Below are 17,446 nucleotides of genomic sequence, written 5' to 3' on the forward strand. Positions count from 1 at the left end.
GCGCGCTCTCTGAATGCTTCCATGGAATGGCTAGGATGTTCGAGTGGAAATGATGGTTTAGCCGAGAATGCAGGTTGATCCTTCTGGCCCTTCGTCGACTGAGTCGACAAATACTGCGTTGACTTTTGGTGCAGGCTCGCTGAAGTCTCATTCATGATAGACTGAGAAAAAAAATGCTGTTTATCCAGAGGAGAAAACAGTAGAGCTGATTTCTGTGAGGCCATCACACCCTTCAATGCGAATGAGACCCAGAGTTCACGCTTCTTTAAGATGCCCATGGCATACAATGCAGCTAATTCATGTGAGCCATCTCTCACCGCTTTATCTGTGAAGACAGAAAATTATCCAGGTCTGCGAGTTCATTGCACAAAAGAGCTGGTTCTTGAAGTTTCTTGGCAAGTGCTCCTAAACACCAGTCGAGAAAACTCAACACTTCAAAGGCCTTAAAAATACTTTTCAAAAGACAATCCATCTCTTGTGCTGAGAAGAAGGTTTTTGCTGACGTGAGAGCTGATCTCCATGCCAAGTCAATGAGAGCAGAGAAGTCCCCCTGGGAGGAGGCAGCCACTCCCAGGGAAGGAGCCTCTCCCATTGTGTACGACAAATACCTCATATGCGAGAGGCAAGGAGGAGGAATGCTAAAACAAGCTCTCCCTTGAACAACTTCTTGGAAAGCCAGTCCTCCACTAGTCAAAGAGCTTTCTTCGAAGATTTGGAGAGAACCATCTTCGGTAGTCGAGACGAATCCACAGACTGACAGCTCATCAAAGAAGACGAACCTGGAGAGAACAGAGCTCAGCGAGAAAATTTCTGGGAAATGCTGAAGAAGGCACTTGAGGTGAGATGCATACAGCGTCAAAGATGTATCCTGCTCCTCTTCTTTATCCCCTGAAGAGATCTGAGAAGTCATCGCAACTAAATCAGGGGCAGCCTGAGCTGTAGGCTTCTGCAAAAGGTTAAGGATGTTATCCAACTTGTGTTGCAACAGTTCAAGAGAGGGGTCCAACGCAGGAAAAGGTTTATCAGAAGCTGCAGGGCGCTTGGAGACTTGAGGGGTTTCGAGCGCTATGGGAAGATTGGCAGCTTCGGGGCGCTCCGACGAAGCATAACATCCGACCACCTCAGGGCGCCTGACAGCGTCAGGGCGCTTAGCCGCATCAGGGCGGGCGTCTGGTTGCAACAGGGCGCTTGTCTGCTTCCTGGCGCTCAACAGGACATTCCATCGATACTAAACAAGCCGAGGGAACAGGGCGCTTACTTGAAGACTGACGCTGCTCTCTCAAGAGGTGTATTGGGCTAGAACCTCATTCCTGGTGCAGAGGAGAGGAGAAACATTCTGGAGTGTCCCACTTGCTGTACAACGGTTGAGGACTAAAGGAGGGCTCCCTCAATCTCTTGCAATGGAGATGCGGGGACTGATCCTTGCCCGAGAATCGTCTCTTCAGCGGGCAAGATTTGTCAGAAAACTACGAAGATGGCTCTTGTGAGGCAACGACTCCTCAGAACTAGAAGAAAGTCAACGAACTTCCGAGATGCCTTTCCAGTGGCTGTCTCTAGTCGCAACCTGGGATGCAACAGGTTGGACTGAGGGGACGACTGTCCGTGGGCAGACCCCACTGACCTCCCTTGGGCTATCGGTATGCCTCCTCCCAGGTAGCAGGGAGTATAGCAGGGACCTGCGCCTAGGAGAATCAGCGGGACGAACAGCCGCCTCCTCCACTGACACTTCACCTTTTGCACTATTTTCAAATTTGTCCATCAGGACACACATTGATGCCCCTAACTGGGCCACTGTACTTACAACAAGATTTAAGCGTTGCTCAAATTTATTTTCAAGGCTGGCGAAGCGATCAGGGTTCGAAGTGACGGAGCCAGGAGAAGGAGTAGGTGGTTTAGGAAAATTAATTGATGCAGGTGGGGAAGGGTTTACAGTTGGAGAACTAAAAGATATGTCAGCCTTATCTGATCTGGGAGTTAAAGCCTGACTAGCTACTTTTCCGCTAGCTTTAGCAGCTGCTTTCCTCTTCCTATCTCTTTCTAGCTTCACTAATGAGAATTTAAGGTCTTCCATTTCTGTTCCCCCCCATCTCTGCATTCGTCACAAGTCAAATCTATTGAACAAACCTGACCTCTGCGACTGAACACAGGTGTGAGAGTCGTAGGTCGCTTAAGTCATCCGTGTACTGCAGCCCTTACTGCAATACTGGAAACTAGAACTACTAGTGTCGGACATTTCCTAGCTAATCAAAAAAGTCAAATCCGTGAAAAGTCAAATGAAAAAATGCCGAAACGGCTACAAATACTTCATCAAAGAAGAAAATACAAAGCCAATACGAATTCAAAAACTCTGAACTGCTGTAACAACACCAGGTGTTGATGCTACAAGCATCAGAAACAAATTGTCGTGTTGGCAGTGTTGTTCCTCTATTGTACCCCAAAAGTGGGCGGGGCATAGTCACCTATACAAACAAAAGAATCGCTACTGCGAATTCAGAATTCTAACTGCCATTCAAGTAGAAACTTTTAGCTAAGTAATTACTGGGTAAGTTACATATATAAAAATGATTTACATATGTAAGCAAATATGCATGTACCCCATTGGAAACTAATTCTAACATTTCAATATTCCATGAGAATTCTTAGAGATTGTACTGTATTTTTTCTTTCTTGTCTGTTTACTAACTTCCAGTGGTCTGGTAAGCTAAGGTTAAACAAAAAAAATCTACTAATTAAATTGTGAAGCAGTATTCATAGTTACTCATTTCTCATCTGGAATTCTCATCTGGAAAACATTATCCCACAAAATTTTTTATTTACAATACATAGAAGCAGCTGTGTAATGATAAAATGTATGCCACATGATAGTGTATTTTGAGTATGAATATCAAGCTGCTAAACAAAAATACAATTGGAAAATATCTGAAATATATGATCCAAAAAACTACCTTGTTAATCTTTAGTAGCCAGTCGTAGACACGCAGACTCATTGCTAATGTTAAGTGCGCCATGAGAAATCAGCTGCAATGGTAAGCTTTTCCATAATTTACTGCCTGTTCTGCCCTGATCAACCAGCCATCAATGTAGGTTAGGGTCCTAGTACCTTAACTACTTATTTGATTAAAAAACTGCTGAAATTTTGTATGAGAATAATGCAGGACCTTGATCTTTAATATATTCTCTATAATATATCCAGACTAAGAGTGCATGTATTTATGCACATGATTATGCATCCTAAAACTTTTAATGCATTAGGATTTGCTAAGCAAAAGGTGGCGTTTTGTTGGATCTGCTAAGCAAAAGGTGGTGTTTTGTTATCATAAGGTGTTCATGAATTGGTTCTGGACAGAGGAGTTTCCAGGGACTGAAAAATCAGTAATCTGCATCAAAATCAAGAAAAAACTACATAGACTACTGAAATACTAACTAAAAATACCAGAAAGTTGGGAATGAAGTGCAAGCTCCTTTGTCCATTTATCATATTTTGAGGCTTTATTAGACAGCAATTTTTTTTCAGTTCAATAAAAAAAAACTAGGTCCAATTCCATTATCAATCACTAATCTCAACTTACTTAGAAAAGGAGGAACAAAGAGTATTAACAACTCAAATCATAGGAATATGAAGCACTTTTTTAAGTTCAGAAATGAATATATGAAGACAAATACAAAAATTTAGATAACTACCACTGAAAAAATGACTTCTTATTCATTAGTAAACAAAGTTACTGTTCAAAATTCAACACTTTACATTAATTAAATTGAAAGCACCTATCAAACATGAACTTTTCGTCTCTCACAATAGTTATATATCAGAAGAAAAATTCTCATGCTGACAACCATGGAAGGAAAATATTTCATATACTTCTGTACATACACACCATACAATCTTTACTTCTAAATAGTAATCAGTCACTCAAAATACTCCCCCACCCCCCAAAAAGGAAGATAAACATTCATACCTTTAGTATTGGGTGAACATTTCTCACAACGTGGGTCATCACAAATGCCTGCTGTTATTTCAGTTTTTTTGCAGATAACAACAGCTCCAGGAATTGCATCTGCATGGTATTCTTGTCCTTGAAGGCATGCTGCAATCTCACCATCTCCAGCAGCAATCTCTACACTGGAAACTAGAGCAGTTTCAGACCTAATACAAATTGCAACAGATTCCAGTTTTTTGCCTTTCACATGTGAAAATGTAGCACGATGAATGTTACCTGGTCCTGTACCCTGTATAGACCTGATGCCTGCTGAAGCTAATGTTATGTTATCAAGGATTATATCAGCCCCAGACCCTATACTAAGAGCTTCATCCAGGAGGGTCATATTTGCAATATGTTCTACTTTTGCCTTGCCTTCAACAACCTCAACAGCCCTCTCTTTCATCAGCAGTGATTTTATGTACTTTGCTTCAAATTTTCCAGTATTTATTGTTTCAGGGGCCAATTCAACTGACTGGCAGTTACCAATTTCAAAAGCTGAAGCCTCAGGGTGTACATATGGTATGATAGCTTTTGTATTGAACATGATATTATTAATTTGTGATAACTTCAACTTCACAATGGGTGCCACAATACTACGACTTTTGAATTCAACTTCAGAAACTGCACTAATATCCACCCTTACTCTAGGAGGAGTTTGGATGCTGTCAATTTCTACTTCTTCCCATGCTGGTGATTCTGGAACAACTTTTACAGAAAATGCTTTCTCAGGAATAACTATCTTTTCTCGAACATTTGCAAAATTAAGAAAAATATTAGAATCCCGTGGTTTGAAGGCACCTGGTGCAATTATTACTTTATTGACACCAACCACATTCAGCTGTTGTAAACTTGTGTCGATACTGCCAGGACAAATGAGAACAGAACCCTCTGTCGTCAGGGTTAGCTGTCTTTCAGGGCCTGAGGAAGACAATACAATGCTCCTTGTACCTTGACATTTTTTATTCTCAACAAATGCTGGGGGAGATCCAAAGCTTGCATCACTCTGCTGAAATAATCAGTAGGAAAGAAGTTAGTATAGATCCTGAAGTTATAAAGACATAAAATTCTATAAGTAATTTGCATCATTAATTTAACAAGTTTAATGAAGTTACCAACACCACGCAGGGTACATACCTGCATAACATCCTTTACAGATTAAAGTCTTTTAATATCCTCCTTATGAATACACTACATCTCATGTATCACTTAAAATGAACATCAATTTAAATCAAGAGCAACAAAACTAATTTAAGCCAAACTTTACCATGGCAATCAATGGTACAGCTGTATAATTTACTTCCTAAGTTATTATTGCGATACAGATATTTAAAGAAAGTCTAGATTATCAAGTGTTTGCTTGAACAAAGTGTGGATAGAGATATAATTCATATTAATAATATACAGCAAAGCTAAAAAGCGTCAACAAATTTTATACAGAATGGACACCTCTTATATGGCAAAAGTGCATGGCTACTATTTTACTAAGAAGCTACATCCATTCATCTTAGCCCACTTTACAGTGGACCCCCACCTATTCACTGTTCCAGATTCACTGCTTCACCTATTCGCAGAATTTTCTGTGGAATGTATATATACATTATTTGCAGAGCGCCAGAGGGTGTTCAGCCACTGCCATCCTTGTTGCTGCAGAAGATTTCGAAAGATCATCAACAGAGTGTAAGCTACATCTGAGGGAATCATTTTGGATACTCCACTGATTGCTAAGGCGAACAAGATTATGCTTAGATTACTACCTTGTAGCACTTCTTGATTAAACATTTCTCACACTGCTGCTCCAACTTAAACCTGGAATAGTCTATTTTTAATAAAAGCCTTGATAAAAGGAGGCAAATTGCTTCTCGGGTTACATTCATGAAGAACCCTCAGAATGCCATACTTCCATGTTATGTCATCAGCCTTCCTATGGTCAAGAAAACGGTGATGTGATGCTGTATTTTCAGCAAAAGCTTCATATACTGGAGATTTCACTTGAACCACACAACAGTTGTGGAATGCATACAGTACTTGAAGAGCACATGAAGCAGGGGACAAATATTTACCATGTTCCAAGTACCAAATCAAATGAGTTAATTTTTTCCATAATCTTACACAGACATGATTTCAATGCAACAGGACAATAATTCTGTCTTGAAAGGGTCTTCCCATGGTTTCCTAAATGGGAGTAATTTAAACATCTCCCATAGCTTTGGGAAGATATGGTCTAAAAAAATTCTATTAATTAGGCTTGATATGAAGAACTTTCTGTTTTGGTGTGTGCTTAATCACTAGGTATGTCATGTCATCATCTGGTCCAGAAGTTAATTCAATACACTTACTTAAAGCCAATTCAGATTCTCCCATGCTAAAAGGCAGATTGTATTTGTTCATTCCTTAATGCATTAAAATTAGTTTCTACCTGCTCCATTTACTTCTTTGAGCAGAATGGGTTTGTCATCATTTTTCTTTGCAACTTTAGCAAAATGACAAACTCATATGTGACCAACCTGTGATCTGCAAAATCAAAACCATTGATCTCAAGAACTGTAGGTTGACAAGGAGTAGGTTTGCCTGCTATTTTTCTCTTCCACACTACAGTCAGGGGTGTTTTTGACTTTAATGATATGCAAATTGTCAAAGATTCCTTTCAAGCTTTTTTAATTTCCATGTGGAAACGAGCTCTTGCCTTTCAAAATTCAATAAGGTAATATTTATATTTTTGTCTGCAATATCTGGTGAATGCTAACTCATAGTTCTATGAGTTTCCCGGCAAGCGAATTGGTTGGCAGATAAATCTGCCTTTAGTCCTTGGTAATGACTGAAGCCCAGCAGAGAATATAATTGTATTAAAAAAAGTAAAGAGCATCATCTGCAGAGGAAAAGTCATCACCAGAGTCATCTGTTAAACTGTGTTCCTTGAATACTGCCCAATCAGCTTTAAAAATGTTCCATTTAGGTAACTTTGAAGACAGAAGACTTGAAGATATATTCATTTCAATTCAATTTGGAAATGGTAAGTAGTAAATCTGTCTTTTATTAATCTCCAAATGAAGTCAATAGGGCAGTCATCACTGCATGCAACTAAGTCAACTGCTGACAACGTGCCCGTCTGAATATAAAATTGTGTACTCTCCTATCTTTAGGAATCCTACATTTTCACTTTCTATGATGGAAGAAAGGCAATTTCTTCTCTGATTGGCACCCCAAAGAGGACTTCTGCTACCCATATCTCCCAGAATAAGAAATGTATGGGGTAGCTGTTGGATAAGGGATTTCAGTTCATGAATGGGGAAGATTTTCCTAGGAGGTAGATTGATTGATTGACTGATTATGAAATTTGTCTTGAAGACCAAGCACCAGAATCCATCAGGTTTATTCAGCGCCATAGTGAAGATGAAATATATAAAATAATGATATGATTGATAGTGAATAAGTGAATGATAACATACTAGTAAAATTCAGTGTTAAAATATGAACATAAAAAAGAATACTGTATTAGGTAAAACCAATAAAAATATAAAACTTTTATATTTAAAATATATACCTAGTATATAAAATAATATAATTAAAATCTTTATTAAATATACTAGAATCATATCTCAAAAATAATCAGAATAAAGTTAACCACAGCTAACAAAATTGCTAAATAGCTAAGAAAAATATTCGGCACACACCAAAAACACGGAAAACCTGAATAGTTCATTAAAGAGCTGGACAAATATATCTAAAAAATCATGATGAGACTGCACAAAAGCACCGATGTTAGCTGGGAGCTGGCAGAACACGAATTGAAGCTCTTTGCTGAGTTGTACCTAACAATCCAGAATGTGGGCAGGACCCTGTCACCTACACTAGTGATGGTAGAGCCACCGCGAAAATTTGCACTTTTAAGACTCGTGTGGAAAGCTAGTAGCTATGTAATTGCTTGGTGAGCTACTTATATAAAAACAATGATAGCACTGCACTGGTCTTTGCTGGAAAGGACGTACTCGTACCCTTTCATTTCAAATATGACACGAGAAGGTACTTCAGAGCCTACAAAGGTTAAAATGATCAGGTTGGTAATAGCTGCCTTTTTCATTCTCCACTGAAGTGGGGCTCATTTCTAGAATTTCTTCTTCTGTCATGTCATATAAGTTTTATCAAATAGTACTCCTCTCCCATAACTAAAGCTTAAGTGAGGTTTGATCTTCGTAATCATTTCATCATTTTTAATGTCGAGCAAGGTCAGCATATATGCTTGGATTGTGGATTTGGCATGAATAAGAATGGTGTTCTTCCCAAAATGAGAAATATCACAGCTCTTTATTCCTCTCACCTTTTTCTGAAAAACCTGCAAAATTTGTAGTAGATAAAATTTTCCTGCTTGGCTGAAGCTGCCAGCCACATAGGAGGTTTAGGAGTCATTACTTCTGCACTCTGCTTTCTCTCTGGTTTATCCTGAGCCCATTTAGATGGCACATGTTTTTGGGGACTCCGTCTGTTAAGGCTCCATGTACTGTAGCTTACCTATTTGTATAGCCCTTCTCATACTACTAGCCTTTAGAGCCTCATCATGGCTACTAAAGGTAACCCAGGCTTCCCATTTAGATTCAATATCAATAAAGTTCATCCTGATTTCTACAACAGTTCCAAATGATCTCAAAGCTGTCGAGATCATTTCATAATCACAGCTGACTTAAGTCTTCGATATGGAGCATTCTCAAATTTTTGAGGATTTAATTTTGGATGAAGATTTCTTAGAGAATTCTGTGTCCTTGCTTGAAGTCGTCATCAATGAAAGGGTTCAGGGGAGGGGAAGTCAGGAGAATGATAAGGAGATTTGTTATGACTGCCCTGCGTCAATTTATTTTTGTAGAAGTCATTGATATTTGGAGAATTTTCAATCTCCATGGTGGGTGCAGAGGTCATCATCTGTGCCAAAACAGCATCATCAAAGGGCCCAGGGGTACTCGAATCCTTATAGTGACTAGCCATAAAGATTGGTTGAAAAAAAAAAAAAATAAACCTGAAAACCTTAAAAAGATATCAACAGCCTTTCATGGAATTTATTCTTCCACCAACGGCACAAGTCAGAACCGACTCCCAAATATCCACCCCCTACCCTACCCCACAGGGGATGGTACAACATGATTAGAGTGGCCCAAGTGTAAGCCAAACCCACTTGCTAGGACAGAGTATTAAAAGAATACAATCGTCCCCACCCTAATCATATTATGGGCAAACCAGATAGAATGCCAATAGAGCCCTATCCCCAGAACCAGAACCCCCTGGAATCCCCCCTCTTCATAAGAGGGGGGCTTGATAAAACAAACCTGGTGCGAGATCCTGGACAATCTACTGAGAAATATCCATTTCAGCACTTAATCTGCCAACTCATACTGTTGAAAAATTAAGGAAATACAACAAAGATTTGAGTCCTGGATGGCTTGATCTTCCCAAAGACTGGGCTAAAAACACATGTCCAACAAGAGCCTTTTGTGAGATCCAGGTTGTGAGCAGTCACAAAGAAAATGACAGGAATCATTTGGGTTCTACAATACAGTACCTCAGTCCAAAAATGGGGATTGGGGACCATGCCCTTCTTCAGAGAGGATTAGTGCCCAACTACAGTATGCTAGGAATGTTCTAGAGATACCTCGAGAATCTATCTTCTTACTCCCATCTGCCATGGGTTTCAAGATCAAAGCTCAGAAAGCAGAAATTAGGGCCAGGATGATTAACAAACTCTTGTAGAAGAGAATCAAACTGAGCTAACATAAGCACTCAAAAAGGTATCATAGATGTCCTGAGAAAGAAGTAAGGGTCCAGAGCATCAGCAGGTGCCATTATCACAACAGTGCACAGCATGGAGAGTGAAAGAAATTCAGGATCAAACTTTTTCTGAAGGAACAAGAGATACCTTGACTGCAATGTGACAGAAAGGAAGTTAGAGCAGATACTTTAAGACTTCTTGTATGTTGACTCACAGGAACAAATGTCAATAAGAGAGAGAGAGAGAGAGAGAGAGAGAGAGAGAGAGAGAGAGAGAGAGAGAGAGAGAGAGAGAGAGTGTGTGTGTGTGTGTGTGTGTGTGTGTGTGTGTGTGTGTGTGTGTGTGTGTGTGTGTGTGTGTGTGTGTGTGTGTGTGTGTGGGGGTATCAAGGCTCCTGAAGAAAGTCTTGTCCTCTAAAGAGTACAAGGCTACCCAATGCTCAATGAGCAGGATTTCCTCTGATGAACCAAGGCAAGGTAGAAGCTCCTAAGGTCAGCTGAAAGGAAAGACATTCCCTAAAGAATCAAGGGAACACCTCCTCCTGTGATCTTCACAAGGTAGTCAAACAAAAGCAATGTGTTCTTGACACAAACCCTGAATGAAAAAAACCCTGGTGCTTTGAGACTAAGCTACAACCTTTCTAAGGCTCGCTTAAAAACTAGCTAGTTGCTATAGTGAAAAGAGTCTTATGGAACTAATGTGAAAGAGAAAACTGCAGGCACTGAATCATCATATCTGTGCCTGATAGGTCCCAATAGGGCACAATTCATGGGGACAAAGATACTAACCAAGGTCAAAGCCATTTCCTTGTGTAGAGGCCCTCCTAAGCACAAGACAAGCCCCACTGGAGAGGTACAAGAGTGAGCAATGACCTATTATCTCAAGAACAAGGTAACAGGTAACTGATCAAGAAAGCTGGGACACAGACTTGGCCTACATGCCAAGTGTAATGATGGAAGATACAGGCAGTGAGCATGAAATGATGTCCAGGCAAACTAAGCAACCTCATGACTTGGAAAAAAACCTTCAGAGCCTAAGAAGATATCACTGGACATAGGCAACTAGGGGCTAGAGGCTATCACTGGATGGGTAGCCATCAAACCATCACCTGGCCAAACCCAAGGAAAGCAGAGAAGTAGCTTTCTCTACTCACCAATCCCTCAACAAACTGTCCATTTAAGGGGTGAACAAAGGGAATGGTCTCAACATGGGATGTTAGCATTCCCCCCCAGAGTGCTGACAGCAGGGGAAAGAAGAGGAGATTCACCACCTGATGACACTAATACAGTATCTAAAAGACAAAAACTGATGCACTAAGAGATTTCCCAGAGCACTATTCACCCCTCCAAAAATATCTATTCAATACTGCTCATGGGCATTAACAGCTGACCAATACCTACGATATTCATGCCGTTCTCATATTCCTGACAAACAGAAAAACTACTTGTACAATAAATAAAATCAAATGAATAATAAAGCTTCACAATCAGAGCTGTTTAGTGACCAGTATACTGTAGGAACAACATTAAACTTTTGATTCGGTGACAGCCAAAGAAAAAGTGAGATTTCAGCCAGGTCAGCTGGTGGAACTCCCCATTAATTTGCTAAGCCTTAACTGCACTGTTAAGCTTCAATGAAAGAACCAGCTGTTGCTAAAGAATCCTTATATGAAACAAAGGTCTGTATACTTCACAAAACATTTATGAAGACTTGTTTACTTCATAGGAACAAATATTTTAGCAAAACTCATGTGATCTGTTGTACAATTTGTTTACTCCTCATCCTATCATGGCTTTCAGGAAACACCCTTACTATTACTGCAGCAGAGTGGTTGGTAACTCACATACAGACTCTAGGCCCTATATTTTAAGTTGATTACCCATGGAGGCACTGAAAATTTGGTCTCAAGCTACTGCGAGAAATTTTCTTGCATCAATTCCCTCCTCTCTTGAATTATCACCGGAATATACCTATATACATGGAGTGGTTGATTATGTAAGCTATGTTATTTGTTTTTCAGGAAGAGAGATCTAATCTCACACTCTGACAGCATACCATAGCTTTAAGCACATATTACTATACAGTATACCATTCATTTTGTAATGGACCTGCCAAACCAAAGTGTTTTCTCCTTTACATTATTAAATCATTATGCCAGACAATTTGCCATTTATTGACTTTTCTTACTCTGTGCAGTGCTTTATAAACACCTAAATGATTATATTTGATTTGATTAAAGTACATTCCAGAAGAAACCTTATAAACTCCAGAGGCTCTATAGGTAATGACTTGGTGACATCAATAAAAAAGAAAAAAATTGAGACCCATTCAGTAGAACCCTAGGATAGCTGCTTAGACCTGAAAGTAATTTACACAGGCAAGCAATAGAAGAACTTTTAACAGCAAATTAATGTGTGAAATTCCTTTACAAAACCTTAGAATACGCTAACACTGTCAAAAAGTTGAAAACTTACCGAAGTAACATCCCGCTTCTGAGTATCAGCGTTGCCAAAACAGGTTCCATCACGAATGATTGGGCTGTAATTCTGGATGGAGAGAGAGAGAGAGAGAGAGAGAGAGAGAGAGAGAGAGAGAGAGAGAGAGAGAGAGAGAATCTTATTCAATCAGAAGTGAATTTTTGAAAGGGATATTTATCACGTAAAGTTTAAAATCTAAGAATTGCATTACACAATACACTCTCGTGTACAGATATCAATTCTGTAAATGCATCAGAACAAAAGACTCCCTTCTAACCACCAGTTGTGCACATGGCTGAGAATAGCTGTCACCACTAAGGCATTTGCAAACTTCCTCTAATTCTGCGTCGTCTGGAGATGCCACAGCTGGAAGAGATCCTGATTCACCTTGTGTCCAGCTAGCGAGGGCATCCTCATCAGCAATCACACTTAGGGTAAGGGATAAAAAATATAAAGCCACCACAATGGAGAAAGCAGGAATGTGGTGGTAGTACCCCATAACCCATAAGATCTGAAAAAATAGAGGTATGATAGGAAGGCAACAATTCAGATAAGTCACTTTGTAAAATAGCATAATTTTTGTTTGGTACAATCTTAATTCACATACAGTACATACATAAATCTTTAATATTTACCAGGCTTAAAGACCACTTTTGGGGGTGGGGATTTGTCTATCAGTTGCTTAGCTGTCATTCCCTCTCTACAGGATTCTTTGGGACAGAATATTCAATGGATGTCTCTGCTGTAACAAAGTTTACTAACACATACACACACACACACACACAAACACACACACACACAACACAATGGCAGATTCTATGATTGAGTTCCATCCAGCACTCGTTTCAGTCACTTAAGATTGCAAATGGTGCAATACTGGATGCATATAATGACCTTTTGATATTACTACATAATTCTGGTTGGAGCAGAGCTGTCATCCGGAATCAGCTCACGTTCAGAGAACTTCAATGGTCAACAGCACTCATATCTTATGTCTATATTTTCATTTACTATCTAATCAGAGAGATTACTTCATACAAGTTCAGTTTTTTCAGTCAGCATGAAGACACTGTCTTTACAAGAGTTATGCTATTGGCTTAGCATACACATGTAGAGAAGCAAGAGCCAATGACAGAGTACTCGGATATCTTACAATTCCATCCCATGGGCGACAGTTCCGTTTGGTATAAAGAAACTAGTGGAAGTGCTGTCGTTTGAGAAGCTTTGGCTTCTGTGGAAGGAGCCTTGGGTAGTTGACTAGCAGCTTGAGGAGATCCGAGAACCATTCTCTTTGAGGCCAAAAGGGGACTACTAAAATCATCTTCTTGTCCTGATGGGATACAAATTTGTTGACGACTTCCTTCACCATGTTGAATGATGGGAAGGCGTACAGGTCTAGGAACGACCAACTCTGGAGCATGGCATCTGTCACCCATGCCAGAGGGTCTGGAGCCGGGGAGCAGAACAACGGGAGGTGATGGTTCTTTGACGTCGCAAACAGGTCTATCGACGGCTGTCCCCACAACTTCCACAGGTTGGTAAACACCTGTGGATCTAGCGCCCATTCCATGGGAAGGACCTGTTTGTGCCAACTCAGTCCATCTGCTATTATGTTTAGCTTCCCTTGAATGAACCTTGTCACCAGAACAGTGCGGTTCTTCTTCGCCCATAAAAGAAGGTCTTTGGTGGCCTCGTAAAGGGAGAATGAGTGGGTGCCTCCTTGGTTCTTTATGTGCTGAGGTGTTGTCCGATATCACTGCTACTGTCTTGCCGAAAGTCACTTCTGCGAATGACTAAAGAGCCAGGTGTACAGCTTTCACTTCTCTGAAGATGTGTAGGAGCTTCTCTTTTAGAGACCAGACTCCCGAGACTTCCATGTCTCCCAGAAGAGCTCCCCATCCAAGAGACATTCTACTGCAAGCCACCATCTCAAATCTTCTTTGATTTCCAGAGTGACTGGAAAGACAAACAAGTCCGGGTGGGTCTTCCTGTTCCAGTTGACCTTCAGGAAGAACTGCAGTACCCTCATATGAAGCCTCCCCAGGCTTACGAACTACTTGATGGATGTGTAAGAGCCCGTCGCCCCAACGCCGTCTCTTCCAAACACACGTGTGTTCGTGTGTTCATCATCCATCAGAGGGGACAAGACAAAACAAGAGCATCTCGTTTTCTTTCTCTGAAGGAACGAAACTTCTACCATACAATATTTCCATCTGTTTCTTCCTAACCATTGTCGTCTTGATATATGTACAATCACCACTACTTGCATTGCCATGCAAGCATTCTAATCATGTACTCATAATGTTCCACAGAATCTTCTGTGTTCCACCGAATCTTCTGTATCAAACTGTAAGTATGTTTCTGTTTGTGAAGATGCCAAATGTCTCACCATTTCACATATACAGTATTATGCTGCTGCATTGTATTCATTAATGTCTCAATCTCATGCAATTGGCCATATGTAGAATTTCTGACCTTTCCATTGATATATGTTTCATCACTGTACGTTTATTATGTCTCTCAATATCGCCATCTGTTTGTCTGCCGACAAACACAGATGCCGAATCATTACCTGTGTTTTCCCGTCTGTGTGTAGATTCTACTTTACCACTTGCACACGCCAATAGCATCTTCGAAGATTCTGTACATTCATTCAGTAAGGAACCAACCAATAAACCAGTCAACACCCAGCCAGTATGTCACTCAACCCCATCCTTACACTGGTGACCCAGAGTGACCCGAAGGACCTAGCTGACCCAAGATGACAACCCATGCGCCAACAGACCCTTCACCGCCTCGCCGCTTCCCGCCGTTCCCGAGCTCTAAGTAGATGCCCGACCCTCCGAGATGACCCACCCCACCACCGGGCCCTGGACGCCTTCTCCAGGAAAACCTGAAGCCGCCCCTGCACTCGTACGGACAAGCTCACCAACGAAGGACCAGCCGACATCATCCTTCAGCCTGCTGCCGCCCCCCTCGAGATGGCTACCAAAGGATCAGCCGCCGTCATCCTTCAGCCCTCGAGCCGGCTACCGAAGGATCAGCCGCCGTCATCCTTCAGCTGTCCCCCTCCAGCTGGCTACCGAAGGATCATCCGACATCACCCTTCAATCCGCTACTGTCCTCCTCGAGTTCCTGCTGGCTGGCGCCGCCTTCAGCCAGCCTACCCGCCCCTAGCCCAAGCCCTTCGAGCCAATTACAATTGTCAGCAAGACGATTTCCGCATCGATGCCTTGCTTGGGGGGAGTACTGTAAGAGCCCGTCGCCCCGACGCCGTCTCTTCCAAACACGTGTGTGTTCGTGTGTTCATCATCCATCGGAAGGGACTAGACAAAACAAGAGCATCTCGTTTCCTTTCTCTGAAGGAACGAAACTTCTACCATACAATATTTCAGTCTGTTTCTCCCTAACCATTGTTGTCTTGATATATGTACAATCACCACTACTTGCATTGATATGCAAGCATTCTAATCATGTACTCATAATGTTCCACCGAATCTTCTGTATCAAACTGTATGTTTCTGTTTGTGAAGACGCCAAACGTCTCACCATTTCACATATACAGTATTATGCTGCTACATTGTATTCATTAATGTCTCGAATCTCATGCAATTGGCCATATGTAGAATTTCCTGACCTTTCCATTGATATATGTTTCATCACTGTATGTTTATTATGTCTCTCAATATCACCATCTGTTTGTCTGCCGACAAACACAGATGCCCGAATCATTACCTGTGTTTTCCCGTCTGTGTGTAGATTCTACTTTACCACTCGCACACGCCAATAGCATCTTCGAAGATTCTGTACATTCATTCAGTAAGGAACCAACCAATAAACCAGTCAACACCCAGCCAGTATGTCACTCAACCCCATCCTTACACTGGTGACCCCAGAGTGACCCGAAGGACCTAGCTGACCCAAGATGACAACCCATGCGCCAACAGACCCTTCACCGCCTCGCCGCTTCCCGCCGTTCCCGAGCTCTAAGTAGATGCCCGACCCTCCGAGATGACCCACCCCACCACCGGAGCCCTGGGCGCCTTCTCCAGGAAAACCTGAAGCCGCCCTGCACTCGTGCCGGACGAGCTCACCAACGAAGGACCAGCCGACATCATCCTTCAGCCTGCTGCCACCCCCTCAAGATGGCTACAAAGGATCAGCCGCTGTCATCCTTCAGCCCTCGAGCCGGCTACCGGCGATCAGCCGCTGTCATCCTTCAGCTGTCCCCCTCCAGCTGGCTGCCGAAGGATCATCCGACATCACCCTTCAACCCGCTACTGTCCTCCTCGAGTTCCTGCTGGCTGGCGCCGCCCTTCAGCCTCCTACCCGCCCCTAGCCCAAGCCCTTCATCCAAACAATTGTCAGCAAGAATTTCCGCATCGATGCCTTGCTTGGGGGAGTACTGCAGAGCCCGTCGCCCGGACGCCGTCTCTTCAAACACGTGTGTGTTCGTGTGTTCATCATCCATCGGAAGGGACTAGACAAACAAGAGCATCTCGTTTCCTTTCTCTGAAGGAACGAAACTTCTACCATACAATATTTCAGTCTGTTTCTCCCTAACCATTGTTGTCTTGATATATGTACAATCACCACTACTTGCATTGATATGCAAGCATTCTAATCATGTACTCATAATGTTCCACCGAATCTTCTGTATCAAACTGTATGTTTCTGTTTGTGAAGACGCCAAACGTCTCACCATTTCACATATACAGTATTATGCTGCTGCATTGTATTCATTAATGTCTCGAATCTCATGCAATTGGCCATATGTAGAATTTCCTGACCTTTCCATTGATATATGTTTCATCACTGTACGTTTATTATGTCTCTCAATATCGCCATCTGTTTGTCTGCCGACAAACACAGATGCCCGAATCATTACCTGTGTTTTCCCGTCTGTGTGTAGATTCTACTTTACCACTCGCACACGCCAATAGCATCTTCGAAGATTCTGTACATTCATTCAGTAAGGAACCAACCAATAAACCAGTCAACACCCAGCCAGTATGTCACTCAACCCCATCCTTACACTGGTGACCCCAGAGTGACCCGAAGGACCTAGCTGACCCAAGATGACAACCCATGCGCCAACAGACCCTTCACCGCCTCGCCGCTTCCCGCCGTTCCCGAGCTCTAAGTAGATGCCCGACCCTCCGAGATGACCCACCCCACCACCGGAGCCCTGGACGCCTTCTCCAGGAAAACCTGAAGCCGCCCCTGCACTCGTACCG

General features: G+C 41.9%; 1 protein-coding gene across 1 annotated transcript in view; it reads right to left on the reverse strand.

Annotated features, from left to right (window-relative positions):
- LOC136829549 (uncharacterized) overlaps positions 1-17,446 on the reverse strand; it is a 112,809-nt gene that overhangs the window by 16,706 nt on the left and 78,657 nt on the right. Inside the window, exons 2-4 of the mRNA XM_067088387.1 lie at positions 12,487-12,720; positions 12,207-12,278; positions 3,957-4,983 (exon numbers count right to left, since the gene is read on the reverse strand). Coding sequence (XP_066944488.1) covers positions 3,957-4,983; positions 12,207-12,278; positions 12,487-12,708 — 1,321 coding nt within the window. The 5' untranslated portion in view covers positions 12,709-12,720. The remainder of the gene's footprint in view (positions 1-3,956; positions 4,984-12,206; positions 12,279-12,486; positions 12,721-17,446) is intronic.

Source organism: Macrobrachium rosenbergii, chromosome 44, assembly GCF_040412425.1.
Source record: "Macrobrachium rosenbergii isolate ZJJX-2024 chromosome 44, ASM4041242v1, whole genome shotgun sequence".
Lineage (NCBI taxonomy): Eukaryota > Metazoa > Arthropoda > Malacostraca > Decapoda > Palaemonidae > Macrobrachium > Macrobrachium rosenbergii.